General features: G+C 47.2%; 1 protein-coding gene across 1 annotated transcript; it reads right to left on the reverse strand.

Moving 5' to 3' along the window:
• Positions 1–549: 549 nt before the first annotated feature.
• ARSL (arylsulfatase L) lies at positions 550–19,268 on the reverse strand. The gene is made up of 11 exons (XM_049643352.1): positions 19,116–19,268; positions 18,058–18,102; positions 16,714–16,863; positions 15,824–15,945; positions 14,495–14,617; positions 11,521–11,944; positions 9,954–10,090; positions 6,771–6,905; positions 5,894–6,056; positions 3,540–3,661; positions 550–994 (listed from the first exon to the last, which is right to left on the reverse strand). Exons 2-11 carry the CDS (start codon positions 18,078–18,080, stop codon positions 636–638), a joined length of 1,758 nt encoding a protein of 585 aa, XP_049499309.1. The 5' UTR covers positions 18,081–18,102; positions 19,116–19,268; the 3' UTR covers positions 550–635.
• Positions 19,269–20,628: the final 1,360 nt, after the last annotated feature.

The raw sequence follows: 20,628 nt of genomic DNA on the forward strand, positions 1-20,628 counted from the left end.
GTCTGGAGTAAAGGCCCCGTCCTGCCGGTGTCCCGTCCTGGGCAGGTGCGGTGCAAAGCCAGCCAGCAAGGGAGGTTGGTCATCGCGCAGTGACCTTCCAACACGGAGCCGAACGACGTGCAATTCTCAGCACAGCCCCCAAATTCTGGGTGTCCCTAAATCACTGGGGCATTTCTTCACCAAGAATAATGATCCGCCTGTGCCCTTTGAACTGGCCCGACTCCCACGTTTTCGGGGTCGTTGATTATATTGGGTGCGCACCTGCTCTTTGCCTGAAAATCTGTTTGGCACGGACCTCCCTTCTGCTGGGACTCGGAGCTCCTGATGGGGCCAGAGTGGCCTCGTCTGGGTGACACTGAGGTCTGTGGGTGAAAGTCCCTGGGGTGGGGGTGGGGGGCTCTGCTCCTCCCCACTTCGTTGTGGGTGGTCTGAACACCCTGCCCCCACCCCCCCCATGGCTCCTTCTAGCTAGTGGTGACTGCACCCAGCTGCCTCTTCCTTATAACTTCCTGTTTTGAGACGCAAAACTAGGCTGCCCTCACAAATGGATAACTTAACCCGCTAGGGGAGGTTTAATTCCACCAGCAAAGACCTGCAGGGATCTGGAAGGGGGACCCGGTTCTCCCTGGAGGCGCTTATGCTTGGCCGTTTTCCCGATCACACCAGCAGAGGGGAAACGGGCCACAGCACGGCTGCAGCCAGGGTTTCCAGATGTTTCCCAGCGCGTCCAGCTGCATTGGGACTGGCCTGAGCGTCCGGCGATGCTCCTCCACGGCGCGTGAGATCGTGTCCATCACCCGGTAAAAGGCGGGCTCCGTGTCCGGCGTGAGGGCGTGCGCCTCGGAGGGGTCTCTGGACAGGTCGAAGAGCAGAGGTGGGTCGTGATGGGCCACTTGGTCCCCGAAGCACGGGCAGACCCCTCTCCCGTAGCAGGCGCCAGCCCCATGTGGGTGGAACACTGGGGTCGTGTAGTGGACTTTCCACAGTCTTCCTCCTGAGGGAAGGACACGAATCTCAGAGGGTTGACCTGGAGAAGGAGGATGAGTTGAGGTGGAGACAGAGGATGGGTGTTGGGAGAAGCCCAAGTGTCTGATGCAATGAATGGAGGGGCAGATTGGGCAACTCAATAAAGCTACAAAGGAGTGAGTTCCTTGTGTGGTAGGTAGTTCCAGGCAGGATGCTCAGAGGCTTACAAGGGCACTAGCTGCTCTCATGAAGCTTGCTCCAGGGCGCTGGGCAGCTAGGGAAAGGAAAGGAGGGAGCGAGGGAGGGAGGAAGAAAGGAGGGGGCAAGCTATAGCAACCAACCTTCCTCTCTGGGAGGGCACCCATCCTAGTTCTGCCTCAGGAAGGGATTTTGAAAGAATAGAAGGAGGGACCGGGGAGGTCGCTGCACTGGCCTCCTGCCCAGAGTTGGGTTGTGCCAGCTGCACAGCCTGTCCTCCCGGCTTCCTGCTGCTCTGGGAGGGAGGCCCCCACGCGTGTATCCCGACAGTGAGTCTGGAGAAGCCATGTGTAACCCAGGGCGGGGGCAGTAGACAGGGGGCGTATTCCCAACGTTCAAGCCTCTTCAACAGCACCCTCCCTCACTGGCTTCCCAGAATCACCCACTGTCTACTGACCTTGAAAAAACATTGAGATATTCGCCCAGTTACTGTGAGATGAGAGGTCATTAACGGGCAGCCACAATGTAAAAGAACAAACTTGAGCCTGGACGTAGATTACAATAATATGGAAAATAATGGATGAAAAGGGAGGGACGTTTAAAGAAAAACAGTCTAGGGGCACCTGGGTGGTTTAATCAGTTAAGTGTCTGACTTCAGCGCTCATGATCTCACGGTCATGGATTTGAACCCATCATTGGGTTTGCTGCTGTCACTGCAGAGCCCTCTTCAGATCCTGCCCCCCTCTCTCTCTGCCCTACTCCTGCTCACTCTCTCTCTCTCTCTCAAAAATAAATAAATATTTGAAAACTGTGTATGTTATAGGGGGCACCTGGGTGGCTCAGTCAGTTAGGTGTCCAACTTTGGCTCAGGTCACAAACTCACAGTTCACGAGTTGGAGCCCCGTGTCGGGCTCTGGACTGACAGCTTGGAGCCTAGAGCCTGTTTCAGATTATGTTTCTTCTTGTCTCTCTGTCCCTCCTCCGCTCACACTCTGTCTCTCTCTCCAAAAAATGCTAAACACTAAAACACTAAACACTAAAAAAAAAAAAAAAAAAAAAAAAAAAAAAAAAAAAATCTATGGTAACTTCCTCAAATAAGGGAGACCCCAAGAGGTATTCCTTCACCCTTGATTCCAATGGCTGGAGACTTCTAGAGGATGGTTTTGAGGAATGGAAAGATAACAGTTAAATCACAAGAAGGATACAGTCCTTCCCAAACAGTGGAGGAAGAAAAGAAACACAAAACCTATGCAATCATAAAGTCACAAATCCAGTCAATCCATAGGGCAAATCCAAAAGAGAGGAGAAAATGTCAAGGCACAGAAGAGTAATAGAAGGGAAATAGAAATGAAGAAAAGTAACTCAAATGAATGAAACCCTGTTACCAGAAGACAAAGGTGGCAGCAGAAATCAATTGTGTGTAAAATTCAAAACTAACAGTCTACAGTAAATGCAAGAGCTGAATTAAACAAAAAATTTCTAACAATGGAAAACCTTTAGCAATGCCACTTAAGTGATGATGGAGATCAGATGCATAGAAATATGGAGGCAATTAAAATACAATGAAATTAGTAGGGATGGGAACAATGTGCTTGATGAAATCAATATTTTTTAAACAAAAAGACTAAGTAGAGGGGCATAATGTGACTCAGTCAGGAAAATCTGATATTGTAAAGATAACCAACCTTCTCTCAGAGTCAGTTTATACATGGGATGCAGAGCCAAATCATAGTCCCATCGGATTAAAAAAAAAAATCTTGCAGTGGATCCTGAGTGGCTCAGCTGGTTGGGCATCCAACTTCAGCTCAGGTCATGATCTCATGGTTCGTGAGTTCGAGCCCCACACCGGGTTTGCTGCTGTTAATGCAAAGTGGACAGAGCCCACTTTGGATCCTCTGTCCGCTCCCCTGCTTGCACTCTCTCTCAAAAATAAATAGTTATAAAAAAAATAAACAGTAAAAAAAGCCCTTGCAAATGATTTTAGACTTCTTTTAAAAGGCCAGTTGGGCCAAAATAGCCCAGGAAGTTTTGAAATGCAAAAATTATTTGGTATGCATGTTGCTGCTTATATCATAAACTTGTGATTCTTACGAGGATGAAATCGTGTCGTTGAGATAAGGTGGTTGGGACAGGTGGAGACCAATGTAGGTTAAGAGCACAGGTTTCAAAGATGAGAGGCAGACTAGAACACCTGTGTTCTGGAAGGCCAAATGAAATCCCCTAAACAATGGTACTATGGTGATAAGGTGACTGACCGCTTGCATCCGGAAGCTGTGAGGGGAAAACACTGTCAAGAGAGGGATAATAAGGGCTCATGTGAAGCAGAGCCATGGGAGTACAAGCCAAGACATGACTCCGTGTTTCAGAGGACTCACCGTCACGTTGGTGCCAGCGGGCTGCGTGCAGAAAATTCTCGCAGTAATGCAGCAGGAATTCGTGATCCGAGTGCTGTGCTGTCCCCAGCAGCAAGGGCAGCATGTCCCGGCCATCAATCACCCTGCAGACGAGGAGCACAGGGACTCAGGGGTGCAGCAAGGATGCACGGAAGGCATGCTCGAGCCTCAGCAAGTTTAGGGAAGCACTGGGACAGGTGCCTCCATTCTTTGTCTGCCAACATCACCTTTGGCTAAAATATCCCCAAGGATCCAGCTATTACCAGACCGACCTTGTTAGGAATGCAAACGTAAGCCGAAGGTTCTGTGACCTGTCTCTTTGGTTTTATACTGTGCTGGGTTCTAAGCCATTGCGGCCTACGGTGCATTCATCAAGACTGAGTACCATTTCCTTGCCTGCCGCTTGTCCTGCTTTTGTGTTCCCTCCCCTAGCCCCACCTGTTGGGTTTTCCTCCCTCTTCCCTTCCTTGTCTTCTCCGGTTTCCAGGGTGTGACTCCATCCCACTCAGGACCAAGGTCTTCTAGGGACTCCGGTTCCATTTTCTCCACACTTTGTAGGAGACAGCGGAAACCCACTACTTGCAATTTGCAGGGATGGCCCTGAGCATTTGATGTCCTAGTGACAGGGTCCACTGCTTCAGGGTGGGAAACAGGTCTGTGTTTCTTTGGGACTTGCCCACCACTCCTAAAGCGGTAAAGTTGCGTGGATGTATCGGGCCATTAACTTTCCCCATACTTGAAGGTAATCAAATGACTTTATGGACAACTGCAGCGATCTTTCTTGATTTTTCTTAATTGTCTTGATTACTTTTCAGAATCTTGTGGGTCATATGTAAATCACCGATACTGAGGATAGGTTTTGACAGATGCCCATGGAAAGGGGATCTTTTTCTCTAGTTTCATTAATGTTCTTCATCGTGTTTATATACACATAAACATATATATATCTTTATATATATTCTTATATACACACACACATATATATATAATATATAGTATTGGTTTTGTACATGTGTGTATCCTTATATATATCCATATATACACACACATATAATATATAACATTGGTTTTGTGTGTATATATACACACACATATATATACACACAAATACATGTGTATATCCTTATATATCCATATATATACACACATATATATAACATAAATATATGCATTATATGGCTGCATTTCTTTTTTCATCTAGTGAAACACATTTGCAATATACATGTCAAATTTTTATTTTTAAAGCAAATGATAAATTAGAAATTAATTTAAAGATTAGCACCCAGTTAGAAAAAAAAAAAAAAAATCAACCAGAGATATGATATTCAATGCAAGAAAAAACAGAAGAATGTTGACTAAAGGTATGAAATATTCAACCTCTCCAGGGATAAAATGGTGGAAATTATAATACACACATATATGTATATTTGTATACACACATATGAGTAATTTTATATAAATTACCTGTACAAAATTTACATTTATCTTAGCTCTGTTATGTTTTAAAGTAGACATCTCGCATATGTCTGCTTGTGGTTCCTAAGGAAAATTTTGACAAAATACACGAAGAGATTTATCTGTAAACGGCCATACGCTTTGACTCAGGAATTCACCTTCTAGGGGATTCTTAATAAGGAGGTAATCATGACAGACAGTAACATGATAAGACAGTATTTTTTGTAAAGCGAGGCTAAAAATTATAAGGGGATGGTTGAAAGAAAATACCATGAAGGCATTAAATTTTTTGTCTGTTCAGAAAGATGTCTAAATATATATGTTTTTACATGAATATGCATAAAATATGGAAAACGTATCTAAATCATATCTAAATCTACATATCTCAATAGATCTACATATAGATAGATCGACATGATATATATCAATTTATAATTGTATGAGAATCATATATTTCTTATATTTTTGCATCATTATGATTATATGATTATATACATAATTAATTAGATTATGAAATAATATTATTTTCTATTTCCCCAAAAAGTCTCTATAATTTTTAAGACAAAACAATTGGAATCTGTACAAAATCTCTACCACACTACATGAAAAGTAATTTCCCACGATGAATTGTTAGATTTTTTCAATGGCCACCATAATAACATGGCTCCACTTATGAATCAGGAGAAGGGAAATAAACATTCTGTGTATCAAATGAAGCGGACAGCTGATCCTAATAGCTCATAATGGGGGGCCGGGAGTGTTTTCCCAGAAACTGTTATCACGGGCATGTCACGCAATGCAGAAGTGACAATGACATTTCACATACACGTTTGTCTGCATGCAAAACTGAGCTGCTTGAGTTTCCTTGGGCTGTTAGGTACCTGTCCTGGGGCACCTCACCGCCCCCCAGCTGGACCACGGTGGGGAAAACATCCATCAGGCTGGTGGGCTCGTGGATCACTCGGCCGACCGGCAGCACCCCAGGCCACCGGAAGATCCCCGGGACGCGGATCCCGCCTTCCCAGCCCCCCATCCCTTTGCCACCTGTGTGTAAACACGAACAGAAAAGAATGTGATCGGGCCGTATTTTTTTGGCAGTGTGTTTTACAATCCTTGGGGTACATCTGATAATGATATGTCTGTGGTTGATAGCATTCTAGTTTGCATATGATGTGGCCACCACGGGTACCCACCCTCCTTGGATGCATTGCCTAATTCCTGAGTCCCTCCCTCAATCAATGGGTAATCAAACTGTGGCCCCTCCACACAGTGGAAGCTTAGCCATAAAAAGGAACACGGCACTGACACGTGCCACGATGTGGGCGGACCTGGGAGAGGCATCGTGCTCGCTGAAAGAAGCCAGTTGTCAAGGACCACGTACTGCACGATTCATTTACATGAACTGGTTAGAAGAGGCAAACAGAGAAAGAGTTGGTGGTTGCCAGGGGCTGGGCACAGGGAGGACCCGGGAATGACTGCACATGGGTACTGAGTTTCTTTATGAGGAATTGACCGTGTTTTGCGATTGAGCGGTGGTGATGTTTTCATAATTCTGTGATTCTACCGAAACCACAGCGTTGTGCAAAAGAAAAAAAAAAAAAATCAAGTTTCAGTATGACAAATTATACTTTCTACCCTGAATAGAAAAGCAGAGTCTCTAGTGACTCTCTTGACATGCATGGCCCCATTCCAAGGGAAGGGTGGGGAACTGTAGGGTGGAGATAAAGACCAGACACAAGGATCTGGGACTCTCCCTACCTTTATAGATTCCATTCGAGCCGCCATACTGGTTGTTTCGGAGTCGAGACTCTAAAGATCCCCCATGATCCGACGTAAAATAAACCAGGGTGCTGTTGGTCAAGCCTTCCGTGTCCAAAGTATCAAGGATCTTCCCTGCAAACAATAGACGGCATGTGAGCCAGTCAAAAGGGAAGGCCGTCTTAAACCAAAGTCTTCCGTGCGTGGTGGAGTATTTTGGAGCTCTCCATGAGAATAAGCCTTTAGTGTTAGCACATGAATGGGAGCGAACGCCAGTGTAGTCATGCTATCCCGAGCATCACCGACCCAAGGTTCATATACACCCTCGGATGCACCCCATTCTGTTTCCAACATGCTTCAGGCAAGCTACACAGAATATATTGCATAGGAAGAAAAATAGAAAAAATTTAAAAAGGAGGCAAAAGAAGATTATGGAGTCAACCATGCTTCCATTAAACAAAAACAGGGGACACCTGGGTGGCTCAGTCGCTTAAGCATCCAACTTCAGCTCAGGTCATGTTCTCACGGTTCATGGGTTCGAGCCCTACGTCCGGCTCTGTGCTGACAGCTTGGAACCTGGAGCCTGCTTCGGATTCTGTGTCTCCCTCTATTTCTCTGCCCCTCCCCCGCTCAAGCTCTGTGTCTCTGTCTCTCAAAAAATGAATAAACTTAAAAAAAAAACTAAACACACACACACACACACACACACACACACACACACAGGAGAGAAGGAAAAAAGGAAAGAGACCAAGAGGGTCTAAGAAGCAGGCTGACAATGGCATTGGAGATATATGTCCATTAATGGAGAATAGTTTACCAGTGTGGCTCAAAGTTTCTCACAGTTACCTCAACAGGAAATCTTATTTCTTCCTAACAATAGACAGAACTTCCAACTTGCTTTGTCATGAGCACGGGGTGTCATGGAGGTTGACTATGGTCCCAAAGAGATCCCATTATTGGCTTTTCTACCTTATCATCTGTTTCTTTATATTTAACCAGTATCTCTTTTGGGTTGAGTCTTGCTTTTTCATACAGTCTGATGATCTCTGCATTTTAATTGGTTGGAGGGAGTGTAATCACGTAGCTTTAAATGAACCATGTCACTATTTTTGTTTCTTTTTTTCTTTTTTTCACTCATTGTTCAGCCGTCTCTTTGTGTTCAGTTGCTTTGTTTTGGACAAAGATATTTAAATTTGTGGCTCTATTGAACCCCCCTCCTTTGATGGATAGATTTTATTTTTAGAATGGCTTTGGGTTTTATAGAGAAGTTGAGTCATATCAATGAGGGATACTGATAAACTGTTTTGTTTTTTTAAGTTTATTTATTTTGGGAGAGAGAGAAAGAGTGCCTGATTGACCACGTGCAGGGGAGGGGCAGAGAGAGGGAGAGAGAGAGAATCCCAAGCAGGCTCCACGCTATCAGCACAGAGCCCGACAAGGGGCTCAGACTCAACCAAATGTGAGATGATGGTGTGAACTGAGATCAAGAGTCAGATGCTTAACTGACTGGGCCATCCAGGCTCCCCTGATAAACGATTATTAACTGAAGTCTCCAGTTTAAACCATGGTTCACTCTTGGTGTTGTACATTCTAAAGCTTTTGATAAAGTGCATAATGCCATGTATGTGGCATTATAGTAACTGACAAAATAGTTTCTCTGTCCTAAAAATCCCTTGTCCTCCGCCTCTCTACGTGAGGACAATTATTTTCACTTAAAAAATGATCTTACCGGGGCGCCTGGGTGGCTCAGTCAGTTAAGCGGCCGACTTCGGCTCAGGTCATGATCTCGTGGTCCGTGAGTTCGAGCCCCACATCGGGCTCTGTGCTGATGGCTCAGAGCCTGGAACCTGTTTCAGATTCTGTGTCTCCCTCTCTCTCTGCCCCTCCCCTGCTTGTGCTCTCTCTCTCTCTCTCTCTCTCTCTCTCTCAAAAATAAATAAACGTTAAAAAAAATTTTTTAGGGGCGCCTGGGTGGCTCAGTCCATTGAGTGACCAACTTTGGCTCAGGTCATGATCTCACGGTTTGTGAGTTTGAGCCCCTCATCGGGCTCTGTGCTGACAGCTTGGAGCCTGGAGACTGCTTCAGATTCTGTGTCTCCCTCTATTTCTCTGGCCCTCCCCCCGTTCATGCTCTGTCTCTCTCCGTCTCAAAAATAAATAAATGTTTAAGATTTTTTTTTTAAATGATCATACTGTGGTTTGGTTGTGTTTGAAATTGGAGCACAGAGGCACTAAGGCTATAGAAAAGATTCATTAAATGTATCTTGGGTTCCTTATCTTGATGGACTTAGGGGGTTCTTAGCTCTGTACTGTAGAATTTCAGATTCTATCACTCAGTAAGTGTTCGAGTACATACACCTGCACATGCATTCATTTAGCAGATTTTCCCCCAACCGTGACATGGTGAATTCCATTTTCAACACTCAATATCCAGGGTGCCTGGGTGGCTCATTTGGTTGGCCATCCGACTCTGGATTTTCCAGTCTTTTTTCATCTTTTCCACACAAGGACCATAGTGGTAATGGTGAATGAGTTCGCCCTGAAGAAAATGGCATCACAAAGTCCCACGGGGGGACGCGATGTGACATCAATCTTTGCCTACAGGTCTCACAACCGTCACTATTTTCTCCAACAGTTCATTCAAGTCATACATTTTCCTCCAAGGTGATGTTTTCAGCGAATTTCTTAAAATACGTTTTCTCCTAAAATCTGATTCCCATCATTCTGCATCTCTTGGCCCTCTCCGTCCACCGGCACGTCAGCCCGAGGGGACCCGAATCCTCGTGTGAGGAGCAGGGAAGTGTGTGTGTGTGTGTGTGTGTGTGTGTATCCATGTACTCATGGGACAAATGTGCCCTTTCTGTCATTCCAGGCATCATTCCAAACGCAGGGGATGCACTGGGAGAACAGGGCAAGACAATCCTACCCCATGGGGATTTTAAGCTCTGTTCTCCTGGGGGAAAATCCAACATCAACCCACCTAAGACAGTGTGATGAGAAGAAACAAAGCCATCAGAGAGATGAAAAGGCTACAATCGCTCAATCGCTCGCAGCCTTCTTGTGCAATGAGATCGCACTGTTCACACTGCCTCTTCTGTCTGTAGTCTGCATTCATCTCCTTTCCTGCTGCTGTTTCCAGAGAAGCAACCATCCAGTCTACACGGGGAAAAGGCACTTACTTACCCAGCATCCAGTCCATCTCTTCCGTGTTATCCCCGTACAGCCCGTGGACACTCTTCCCGCGGAACTTCTCGGTGGTGATCAGAGGGGTGTGCACGTGTAGAAAGGACACAAAGAGGAGGAAAGGTGTTTGCTTGTTTCTGAGAATAAATAACACGACTGGGTTTACTTTTACGTAAAGCAGAGACCGAGGCCCTAGAAGACGCAAAATAGGGATCTAGATCGTCGTGTCCTTAAAGAAGTCTACCTGCTAGTGTTTAATGTGATGGCGTCACCCTTCTAAAGTCTGTTGAGGGGCGCCTGGGTGGCTCAGTTGGTTGAGCGTCTGACTCTGGCTCAGGTCATGATCTCACGGTTTCTGACTTCGAGTCCCACATCGGGCTCTGTGCTGACAGCTCAGAGCCCACTTTGGATCCTCTCTCTTGCTTTCTCTCTTCCCCTCTCTTGCTGGTTCTCTCTCTCTCAAAAATAAATGAAGAAACTTAAAAAATGGCACAGATATGACACGTATTTTTTTTCCTGGTTTTTAGCAGTTTATAGGTGTATGTGCCTCTGGATCTGAAGGTAAGACAATTCCAATTCCAGGTGGCTGGAGTTTACTTAATTCAGTTATTTATTTCATTCAATTATGTCGGTATAGGTTCCCACCTCAATCCTTAGTGTATAGGATAAAGTGATATTGCATATTTGGCTTTCTTTTTTTTTTTTAAGTTTTATTGTTAAGTAATCTCTATATACAACGTGGGGCTCAAACTCACAACCCCATGATCAAGAGTCCCATGCTCTACAGACAGAGCCACCTGGGCTTCCCTAGCTCACTTTATTGTAAGAACACAGCATAGAATACATATAGCACACAAACAATGTGTTGATCGACTCTTCACGTGATCAGTAAAACTTCCAGTCAACAATAGGCTATTAACAGTTATGTTTTGGGAGAGTCAAAGTTATTCGTGATTTTCCTCAGCACATGGTGTGGGGGTCTCAAAACCCCCACATTGTTCAAGGTCAACTGTACTGTCAACATCATTTCAGACTCACGTTAGGCACTTCCATGAAAAGAATGTTCTGGAACATGATCACAACCTCATCACCACCAAGTGAACTGGGGTTCACCAGGGGTCCCCCTGCCCCCACTTTACTGGAACACCCTTGGGGAGCATAGAAACCACCTCTGTTTGGCATAGCTTTTCATCAAGTCCCTCTGGGCTCTGACACAGTAAGTTCCTTGTTACTCAAACTCACATTTAGCATAGAGTTACCAAGAGGACAATGTAGTTCTGATGATAGAGCTTTAAAAATATTTAGAATTTATTGTAAATCTACGGGTGTTTCAGTTTGTTTTGTTAGTTAAATACAGCCAGTGGTGATCAGCGGGTGCTTACGCAATGGGACTGACTCAAGTGGGGCTCAACTGAACATCATCTATGACACAGTTTACCAAAAACGTCTTTCTGGGCTACGGTGATTTCACTGGTCTTATCCTCATTATAGAAAAAGACTTTTCAAAATGCATTTTCACCACGGACCAGAGCCCTAGGATGAAGCCAACCCTTCCTTGGATGCTCACCTTTGGATGAAGGACGAGACCTCTTTGAGAATAAGAGACGTCGTCCTTGGAAAGTGCATGGGTTGCTCAGTGATGGTGTGGTTTCTCATCAGAAAGCAGTCTGCGTGAACAATCAGGGCTCCCAGGAAATACGAGGTCGTGAAGAGTAACATGGCAGCCATGGTTGACCAGATGACTGGAGTCCATGAGCCTGACGTCAGGTGGGTGAGTTTCCCAGCGGTGAGCGTGAGGGCAGCCAAGGCCATGATTTGGAAGCAGACGTTGAGTTTCCGCTCCATACCTGCACGCTTCTCTGACAGCTCCCAGCGGATGCAGTCTCCCATCATGGAAAACGGCATTCCGTAGAAATGGTCGAATCCGTGGTTGAGAGGGTGGTGGCAGTGATCGTTGGAAGATTCACAGTTGAGACCCAGGTGCCATTTCCCTGAAAGGCAAAATAGTTGGGTCATTGGTTAGTGGGTATCGTGTGCTCGCCACATTCCAGGCACTCTGCTGGGAGCGGAAAAAGGGCAGGACAGCAGACGGGTGTGAGTAGTGCTCACTGTGATTTGAAGCACAACCTGGACCCGGACCTCATGTGGCAGCGTTAGGGGCCGTATTGTTCCCTAGGCTGCTGTGACGAATTACCATAAACGTGGTTGCTTAAAACAACGGGAATTTGTGCCGTCGTAGTTCTGAGGCCAGAAGCCCGAAATCAAGGGGTGACAGGGTTGTGCTCCACCTGTAGGCTCCACAGGAGCATCTTTCCTGCCTCTTATGTCTTCTGGAGGCTCCAAGTGTTCCTTGACTTGTGGTCATATCCCTTCCATCTCTGCCTCTGGCCATACTGCCTTCTCCCCTTCTGTGTCATATATCTCTCTACATCTCTCTCTAAAGGACCCTTGTCCTTGCACATAAGACCCACGTGGGTCATCCAGAACAATCTTGTCTTCTCAAGATCCTTATTTTATTTTATTATTTATTTTATTTTTTCATTTGTGAACATAACTGTGATGTTTATTTCATTTATTTTTTAAATTTACATCCAAGTTAGTTAGCATATGGCACAACAGTGATTTCAGGAGTAGATTCCTTAGTGCCCCTTCCCCATTTTTAGCCCATCCCCCCTCCCACACCCCCTTCAGTAACCCTCTGTTTGTTCTCCATATTTAAGAGCCTCTTCTGTTTTGTCCCCCTCCCTGTTTTTATATTATTTTTGTTTCCCTTCCTTTATGTTCATCTATTTTGTCTCTTAAAGTCCTCATATGAGTGAAGTCATATGATATTTCTTTCTCTGACTGACTAATTTCGCTTTAGTTCCATCCAGGTAGTTGCAAATGGCAAGATTTCATTCTTTCTGATTGCTGAGTAATACTCTATTGTATAAATATACTACATATCTTTCTCCATTCATCCATCGATGGCCATTTGGGCTCTTTCCATACTTTGGCTATTGTTGACAGCGCTGCTATAAACATGGGGATGCCTGTGCCCCTTCGAAACTAGGATACACCTGTATCCCTTGGATAAATGCCTACTGGTGCAATTGCTGGGTCGTAGGGTGGTTGTATTTTTAGTTTTTTGAGGAACCTCCATACTGTTTTCCAGAGTGGCTGCACCAGCTGCATTCCCACCAACAATGCAAAAGAGATCCTCTTTCTCTGCCTCCTCACCAACATCTGTTGTCGCCTGAGTTGTTAATGTTAGACGTTCTGACAGGTGTGAGGTGATATCAAGATCCTCAACTTAATCACATCTGCAAAGACCCTTTTTCCATAGAAAGTAATATTTTCAGCCTCCAGCATGTAGGACATGATATCTCTGGTGAGCATTATTCAATCTACTGTGCCTGAATTTGCAAAGGTCTCTGGTAGGTCAATAAGGACGGCACAGGATGCTCAGATTGCTCTAGAAAATGCAATCTGGGGGCGCCTGGTTGGCTCAGTCGGTTAAGCATTCGACTTCGGCTCGGGTCACGATCTCGCGGTCCGGGAGTTCGAGCCCCGCGTCGGGCTCTGTGCTGACAGCTCAGAGCCTGGAGCCTGTTTCAGATTCTGTGTCTCCCTCTCTCTGACCCTTCCCCGTTCATGCTCTGTCTCTCTCTGTCTCAAAAATAAATAAACGTTAAAAAAAAAAAAAAGAAAATGCAATCTGCTGTAGTCAGTGGGGAAAAGATTTCTTGACTTTGGGGTTGTCCCTCTCTTTGTTAAAGCACTGAAATGATGGTCAGGGTCATGGTGGACATTAGGTTCTACAGAACACAACTGTCAAGTTCAACCAGTGACAGGTGTTTAGCTTCTCTACTGTCACTACTAGGGTATTGACAAAGAGGCCTGTGTATCTTCCCACCACCCCAAGTGGTGCCTCCCATCCAGAAAACCTCATCAATTTTCCAAGGAATGTTCCATGTGGGTAGACTTCTGTCCCCAAAACAACAAAGAGCCTATCAGATTTGATGGTCAGCGTATCAGGTGGTCTTGCTTTTTTTTGATCAATAAATGGCACTGTTAATAAAAATTATCAGTATAAGATGATAACGATAGTGACAGCTTGGTCCCCTCTCAAGAAACTGCTGTCCCTGATTGTACTTACACATGACATGGTTTGTTGACATACAGAAAAGTAAGCATGGTATTTATGGAAGCAGAGAGGGAATGTACTAAGAGGCACATTTCTAAGCGGAATTTAGGGGGAACGACGTTGTGGAAATTGTTGGTCATTTGGTGACATTAGAAAAGAATTTTCTAATTTTTTTGTGACAGTGCATCAGCAAATAGTATGACATGCTAGATGTTTCATTAAGCGGACATTTCTTGAGCATGTACTTTGCACGAAGCAACCTGCAGGTATTAAGGTCGTTCCTGCATGCACGGAGGGAGCTTTCTGTCCGGTGGACGATCCCAGTGTGTCATGACTACGTAATTTGCAAGCTTTATGGTTGAATATCCTCTTCATATAAAAGTAATGTGATTAATACTTTAAAAACTGCACATACCTATTAGCCCAGTGGCATAGCCTCTGTCCTTTAATATTTTTGCAAACGTTGTCTCGTTGGTCGGGAGCCCTCCAGATACTCCCGTCCACTGAAGAACACGATAACCATTACTGGAAACCATACCTTTGAGGAATCATTTTCAAAGAAATGTTACCATCACACATCGACATTTGCCATTATGGTTAATTTTTCATGTAAAACAGGCAGTGAAAAATTAATTGAACAATTAGCGAAAACACTTAACTGTGCTGCTGTGTGAAGGTTATACACACAAAGAGGATGAAAGGACACAGGAAGGGGAGTTAAAATTGGTTTTATAATTTCACCAAACTCTTGATATAACCCAGGGGTTCTCAAACTTGTCTGCACTTTGGAATCATCTGAGAAGCTTCAAACTATTCTGAAACCTGGTCGTCGATCCAGAGAGCTTGATTTCAGTTGGTTGGGGGTAGAATTTGGGGTGGGTTGCAAGATGCCCTCGATGATTCAAATGTGCCAGCAAGGTACGGAGCCACGGCTATAATTCCTACCAGCCCTGACATACCCAAGGCATGGACGCGAGTGTTCCAAAAGGTAGGTTAAACATTTTTCTGAAGTTCTGAAGTATACAGTTGAAAACCACTGACTTAGAAGGTGCTCTATGCCCCCTAGACCATTTTCACCAATGCAGCTCAGTCTTACTAGGGAAGAACCACCTGGTTCAAAGAGTGAACATAGTTCCCACTGATCACCTTTTGGGGACCTGGAGAATTCTGTCTGAGATTTTCCAAACCTTTGAGAATGCATCTGACTCCGCAGGAGACTAGGGGAACGTACGTAGTTCTCGGCCATAACAAAGACAGGTGGGGTGTTTCAGCTTAAGTTGGCCAGGATTCCTTCTTCCCTGGGACATGAGAGGGTGCCAGAGACCCATATACAGGAGGGTTTGTGACAGTTCATTTGATATGTCACATGGCCAGGCCAGTGTCCAGTTATTCAAACATCAGCCTGTTACTTCAGATGGTGCTGCGAAGGCCTTTCAAGATACGGTTGACGTGTACAATCAATTCGCTTTAACCAAAGGGGAAGACCTTGATATGGACCTTCTTCGTCCTTAGGGTCCAAGAACATCACACAGACTTCCAACTTTTTGTCTATTCCCTACCGAAACGCCCCATCTGAGTCACGTCATTATCAGTGGGGCTCTATATCTGATGGTAAAACTATGGCGATATCAGATTATTCTCTCCCCACGATACCAGTGGACCCATGCTTTAATACCTGCGTTAGAGGAGTTACAGGGAACACGCTCTTCTCCAGAGCCATGGTGAGACATGAGGGAGAACAGACCTGATCGGAGAGGGTATCTGCCCGTTAAGAAAGCAGCCCTGCTTGGGGTACACACTGACGCAGCCGCGAGGTGCTGGGTGAGCATCACACCATCTCGTGCGAGGCGGTCAATATTTGGAGTCCTGCAGAAGAAACACGAACAGTTTTGTTGCTGAACAAAGACACACATGGGTTTTTTGTCTACAAGAACTGCTACATATTTCACAGAAAAATCAGCCCGTCACCATTTAGCACAGCAAGGTGTTCTTGGGAGTGGCCAAAAGGCAGTGGCAAGAACTTCGGACGTCACGTGAACCATGAGAGGACCTGAAAATTCGACCTCATGGCAGCCGCACGCTGTCGTTGGGACTCGAGGGTGGGATTCAGATGACACTTCCTGGTGTTGGCTGAGTTCAGTGCCCAAGGGCAGTTAGAATGTGACCCAGGTGATGGAGTGAGGTCATTCTACGTGAGACGGGCTAGCGATGACAGGTGAGTGTGGTGAGGTATGTTGGGGTGACGGGGGCATGGATTTGTGTGACCGAAGCAGGGCTTTCCAGAGGGGAGCACGGGAAAAGTCACGCATGGTTGGGTAGGCTTGACTTGATGGACAGAAGTGGAGGGTGAGGAAGCCCTGGTGTTTGACTTAGACGCAACACCAATGAATCTTTGGACACTGTCCCTCATGGACTGTGCGGATAGAAACCACGTTTCAAAGTGAAATGAGGAGTCACACGTAGGAGGCATCTGAGCTGGGGTTAGCGCTGGTGAGGGCAGAACGAGGGGCGAGGGGGCGTGGCACGGACGTGTGCGGAATCCGGTCAAGGTCCGGACTGCACACGTCAAAGGTTTGACCCCCTCTCAGTGGGGTTTTCATCGAGACGCCAGAGGACCCGTTCTCAGATCTTTGCCTGATGGTGTCGTTGCCATAGCAGCCAATGTCGCCAATGCCGAAATCGTCTGCCATCAGAAGAAGGATGTTTGGACGTGAACCAAATAGATCCCTGCTGGCGGAGGGCGTCACACCCAGAAGTGCGCCGACTGTCACAGCTAGCCAGGTCCTGGAGCAAGACAAGGCACCAACGAAAGCTTAACGCTGCTTTCCAGTTAAATAGTGACGTTTGTAGGGGCGTCACTAGGGGACTTGGATATTGCATCGTGCTGTGGAAGGGTTTGACTACATTTCTCAGGTATTTGAGTTTTGTTTTAAAGTTGAAAACAATTCACCTTCTGGATGGTTTTTTTTATTTTTTTTTTTAAATTTATATATTTATTTTGATAGAGCATTATGGAGAGGAAGAGAGAGAGAGGGATGGTTTTTTATTTTTTATTTTTTTTAATTTGTATATTTATTTTGATAGAGAGAGCATTATGGAGAGGAAGAGAGAGAGAGGGAGAGACGGAATCCCAAGCAGGTTCTGCACTGTCCGCACAAGCGTGAGGTGGGGCTTGAACTCACGAACGGTGAGATCAAGACCTGAGCTGAGATCGAGAGTCGGACGCTCAACTGACTGAGCCACCCAGGTGGCCCTTGATGATTTTATCTGAAGTGTAAACATTTTGTCTTTGGAAGCCCTGGGGTCTGTTATTAGGACTCATACCATGACTGAGGAAAGTCCTTTTTTGTGGCTTGGATCAGGTCCCCAGAACAGCTACAACTCTCTGCCTTTGCCTCTTCCTCGTTTTTCTTTAAACAAGTAAACTGTGTTGAACTTGGGTCTCTGCGGCCCGTTGGTGGGAACTGTGCCACGGAGTCAGGGCCCAAGTCAGGGCAAAAGCTCACCAATGCCATCTGGTGATTCTGAGTCTTTGAAAAGTTGCCGTATATTGTAGCATGAATGTGGAACTACCAAAGACTGGCACGGGGCAGGGGGGGTGGTGCCTTTCCTACCACTATCGCTACCATAACCGGGGCCTCTGTGGGGGCCGTTCTGTTTCTGGAAGTCTCTGTGGGCAGGTGCATATACAGAGGGACAAGCGTGTGCCAATCCCCGGGGCCATGAAATCAACATGGGATCTGAGTCTCCAAAGAAGCTTTGCGGTGTGGGCATCCCGGAAAACCAGACGACGCGGTTTGGGAAAAGTGGAATAGAATTCCTTCGAGTGGCTCCCAGATTGCAGAGTGTGGGACAGCGATATAAACCCCAATTACTAGGTGTGCCAGAGCGCTCCATCAGTGCGTCCTGAGCGAGGGGGCGTCAAGAAAGGTAGAGACGCAAACAGAAGACTGGCGACTGCACGTGTTTCTACCTTACCAAGCGTGCTCCAGACGTAACATGTTCTCTTTCCGCTCGTGTTTCCTGTAAGAAACAAGGACGTGTGTAATAACGATGTTCAACACGTAAGATAGTACCTACCTATCGAACGGGAAACTTTGATTCGCTCGGATCGTGTCAAGAAAACCTTAAAACAGCTACCGAAAACTCCTAAGAATGGTCTTCTCTGTCAGAAAGGCTCTAAGGAAGCTGAACGCTGTGTTAAGAATGTGCACCGTGCATCTGTCATGGGCAGGACGATAAATACTTGGGGCTTTTGTGCCCACGTGGCTGCTACCCCCACTCTGCCTTTGGAACGTGACTGGGTGTCACGGACTTCCACTGAAACAACGTTTACAGATCCGGTCAGCTTTGTTCGCCCCACGAACCGTAGATGCCCGGTCTTTTCATTTATTCGTTTGTTTTTAATGTTTATTTGTTTTTGAAAGAGAGAAGGACACAGAGTGTGAGTGGGGGAGGGGCCGAGAGGGAGACACAGGATCGGAAGCAGGCTCCAGGCTCCGAGGTGTCATCACAGAGCCCAACATGGGGCTCGAACTCAGAGATGGTGAGATCATGACCTGAGCCAAAGTCGGACGCTCAACCGACTGAGCCACCTAAGAGCCCCTCTCAATTTTTTTTTTTTAAAAGATAAGGACACAGAGAAAGAAAAGCCCTTCAATGCAGTGTCTTCTCCGGGTGGGAAGAAATTGCACGCAGCTTCCCGGCTGTCCTCCAGACCCCAGACAGCAAGTCTGCCTTCCCGGCTCTGCCTGGACCTGCTCCCAAAACCAGCTCGCTTTCCGGTCTCCGGGATCCCAGCCACGTCGAGTCCACAGGCTCTGAGACCCGTTCACAATCCCGTCTCCATGCTTCCCCACCTCTGCATGATTTTTCTGGTTCCTTTCAATCTGGTTCCTTTTTGCAATCACCCCAGCGGTGTGTGTGTGTGTGTGTGTGTGTGTGTGTCTGAGAGAGAGAGAGAGAGAGAGAGAGAGAGATGGGGTGGGGGGGACCAGTCAGTGATACTTTCACGCTTCTGTGGGCTTCCCAGTTACCTGGCTGGCTGTGCTCCGTCGGGGCCGGGCCGCCTGGAGCTCAGGAATCGGCTGGTGGTGCAGCAGGGGGCACGGCTGGTCCTGCGGGACTGTCCTGAGGTGGCCGCCAGTGCCCAGGCCTCCTCGGCCGGCCGGCCGCACGCATGTGCACAGCGTCTCAGTCCGTTCAAAGCCACAGCAAGGAGGTGGAGGAGAAGCAAGTTCGGTTGTGCAGAGAGTGGCCGGGGCCGTGGCCAGCGGCCTGTTGGTACAGGAGACCTTCTGTTACTCATTAGAACACGCAAGGCGCCAGGGGGGCAGCGCACAAGGCTCCCGCAGGGGCCGGTGACTCATTCGTTCCCCAGCGGATGGCAACCTCCTGACCTCTGTCCACAGCTCAGGGCTCTGTGCTGGGTCTCCCTCCAAAGCGGCCAACCGGTAGCCTTGAAAATGCCTCTCCCCAGCTGCTCGCAGCCCGCGCCCCTTCCCCTGCAGCCTGCGTCTGCCTCCGCAAGGAAAAGGGGGAACAGAAAATAGGTGTGCCTTCGCGGGCCAGCAGCATCACAGGCCAGGAACTTCGCAGCCGCCGAGGCGGATGCCCGCGCTGGGGAGCTGCTCTGGGGTTTGAGGCCATTGCTCTTGTTTGTGTCTGTTGTTTTCTACTCACCGGGGAGCCGGCTTCCTCCTGCCGGAGGCACAGCCGTCACACCAAAGACTTCCTTTCAAAGGCTTTCCTGAATCAGACCTTGCTGCGCATTCCCAGGCGTGCCGTCCCATCAACACGTCCCCCCTCAAAGCCCCTTGTGTGTGTTCACCACCCCCCCCCACCCCACCCGGGGGCCTGAGCCTTGCAGACTTTCCATTGGGGGCTCCCGCCTGGCAGATAACAGCAGTCTTAATGGCTCCAGGCGTCCAACATTCTTTGTGAACTTAACAAAGGACAGGAACAAGGTTCCGCCCCCGGGATGCGGGTGATGGAGGAGGGCAGCGGGACTCCTTGTGTTTTGTGGACTGTTTGCTTTAGTTTAGTTTTTTTAACCCGACTAAGCGGAGACACATCTTGGAATTTCCACGTGACCTGTGGTGCACCCCACCTCGCTCCCCGTTGAGGGATAAGACCAGAGGCCAGTAACACCTCCCGCTGCCCAGGTTGTGACCGCCCCAAACGCCTGCAGACGTTGCTGAATGTGGCCTGGCACCAAGATGGCTCTTGCTGAGGACCCCCCAGTGATCCAGCACTTTGCAGAAGGCTTCCTGGCGCTACTGACCTTCCGCTGCCCTGTCACAGTCCTGCTGGGCAGGTCGCACACTGAAGCTGTCAACCCGGACTTACAGCCTCTCCCCGTTTCTCCCCTTGGCTACTTTTTCCAGTGCACGCCCCGGAACGGGATCCTTGCGTGTTTTTGGTCTGGAGTCATTTGGGGCTCTGAGGTGACGTGTCACTGTGTGGGTACAGAGTGTTCCCAAATTCCTACCAGGATCCCTTCTGATGGGGACTGTACCCCCTGCCCTCCGGGCCCTCGGGCTTCCTCTG

Source organism: Panthera uncia, chromosome X (genome assembly GCF_023721935.1).
Source record: "Panthera uncia isolate 11264 chromosome X, Puncia_PCG_1.0, whole genome shotgun sequence".
Taxonomy (NCBI): domain Eukaryota; kingdom Metazoa; phylum Chordata; class Mammalia; order Carnivora; family Felidae; genus Panthera; species Panthera uncia.

Bases quoted from the DNA above. Each gene is read 5' to 3' on its own strand.
- ARSL (XM_049643352.1), bottom strand. From the start codon at position 18,080: ATGTTACGTCTGGAGCACGCTTG. The intron at 16,864-18,057 runs GTAAGGTAGAAA...GTCTTGCTCCAG, and splicing joins TTACGTCTGGAGCACGCTTG to GACCTGGCTAGCTGTGACAG. The intron at 15,946-16,713 runs GCAAAGATCTGA...TTTCTTCTGCAG, and splicing joins TATGGCAACGACACCATCAG to GACTCCAAATATTGACCGCC.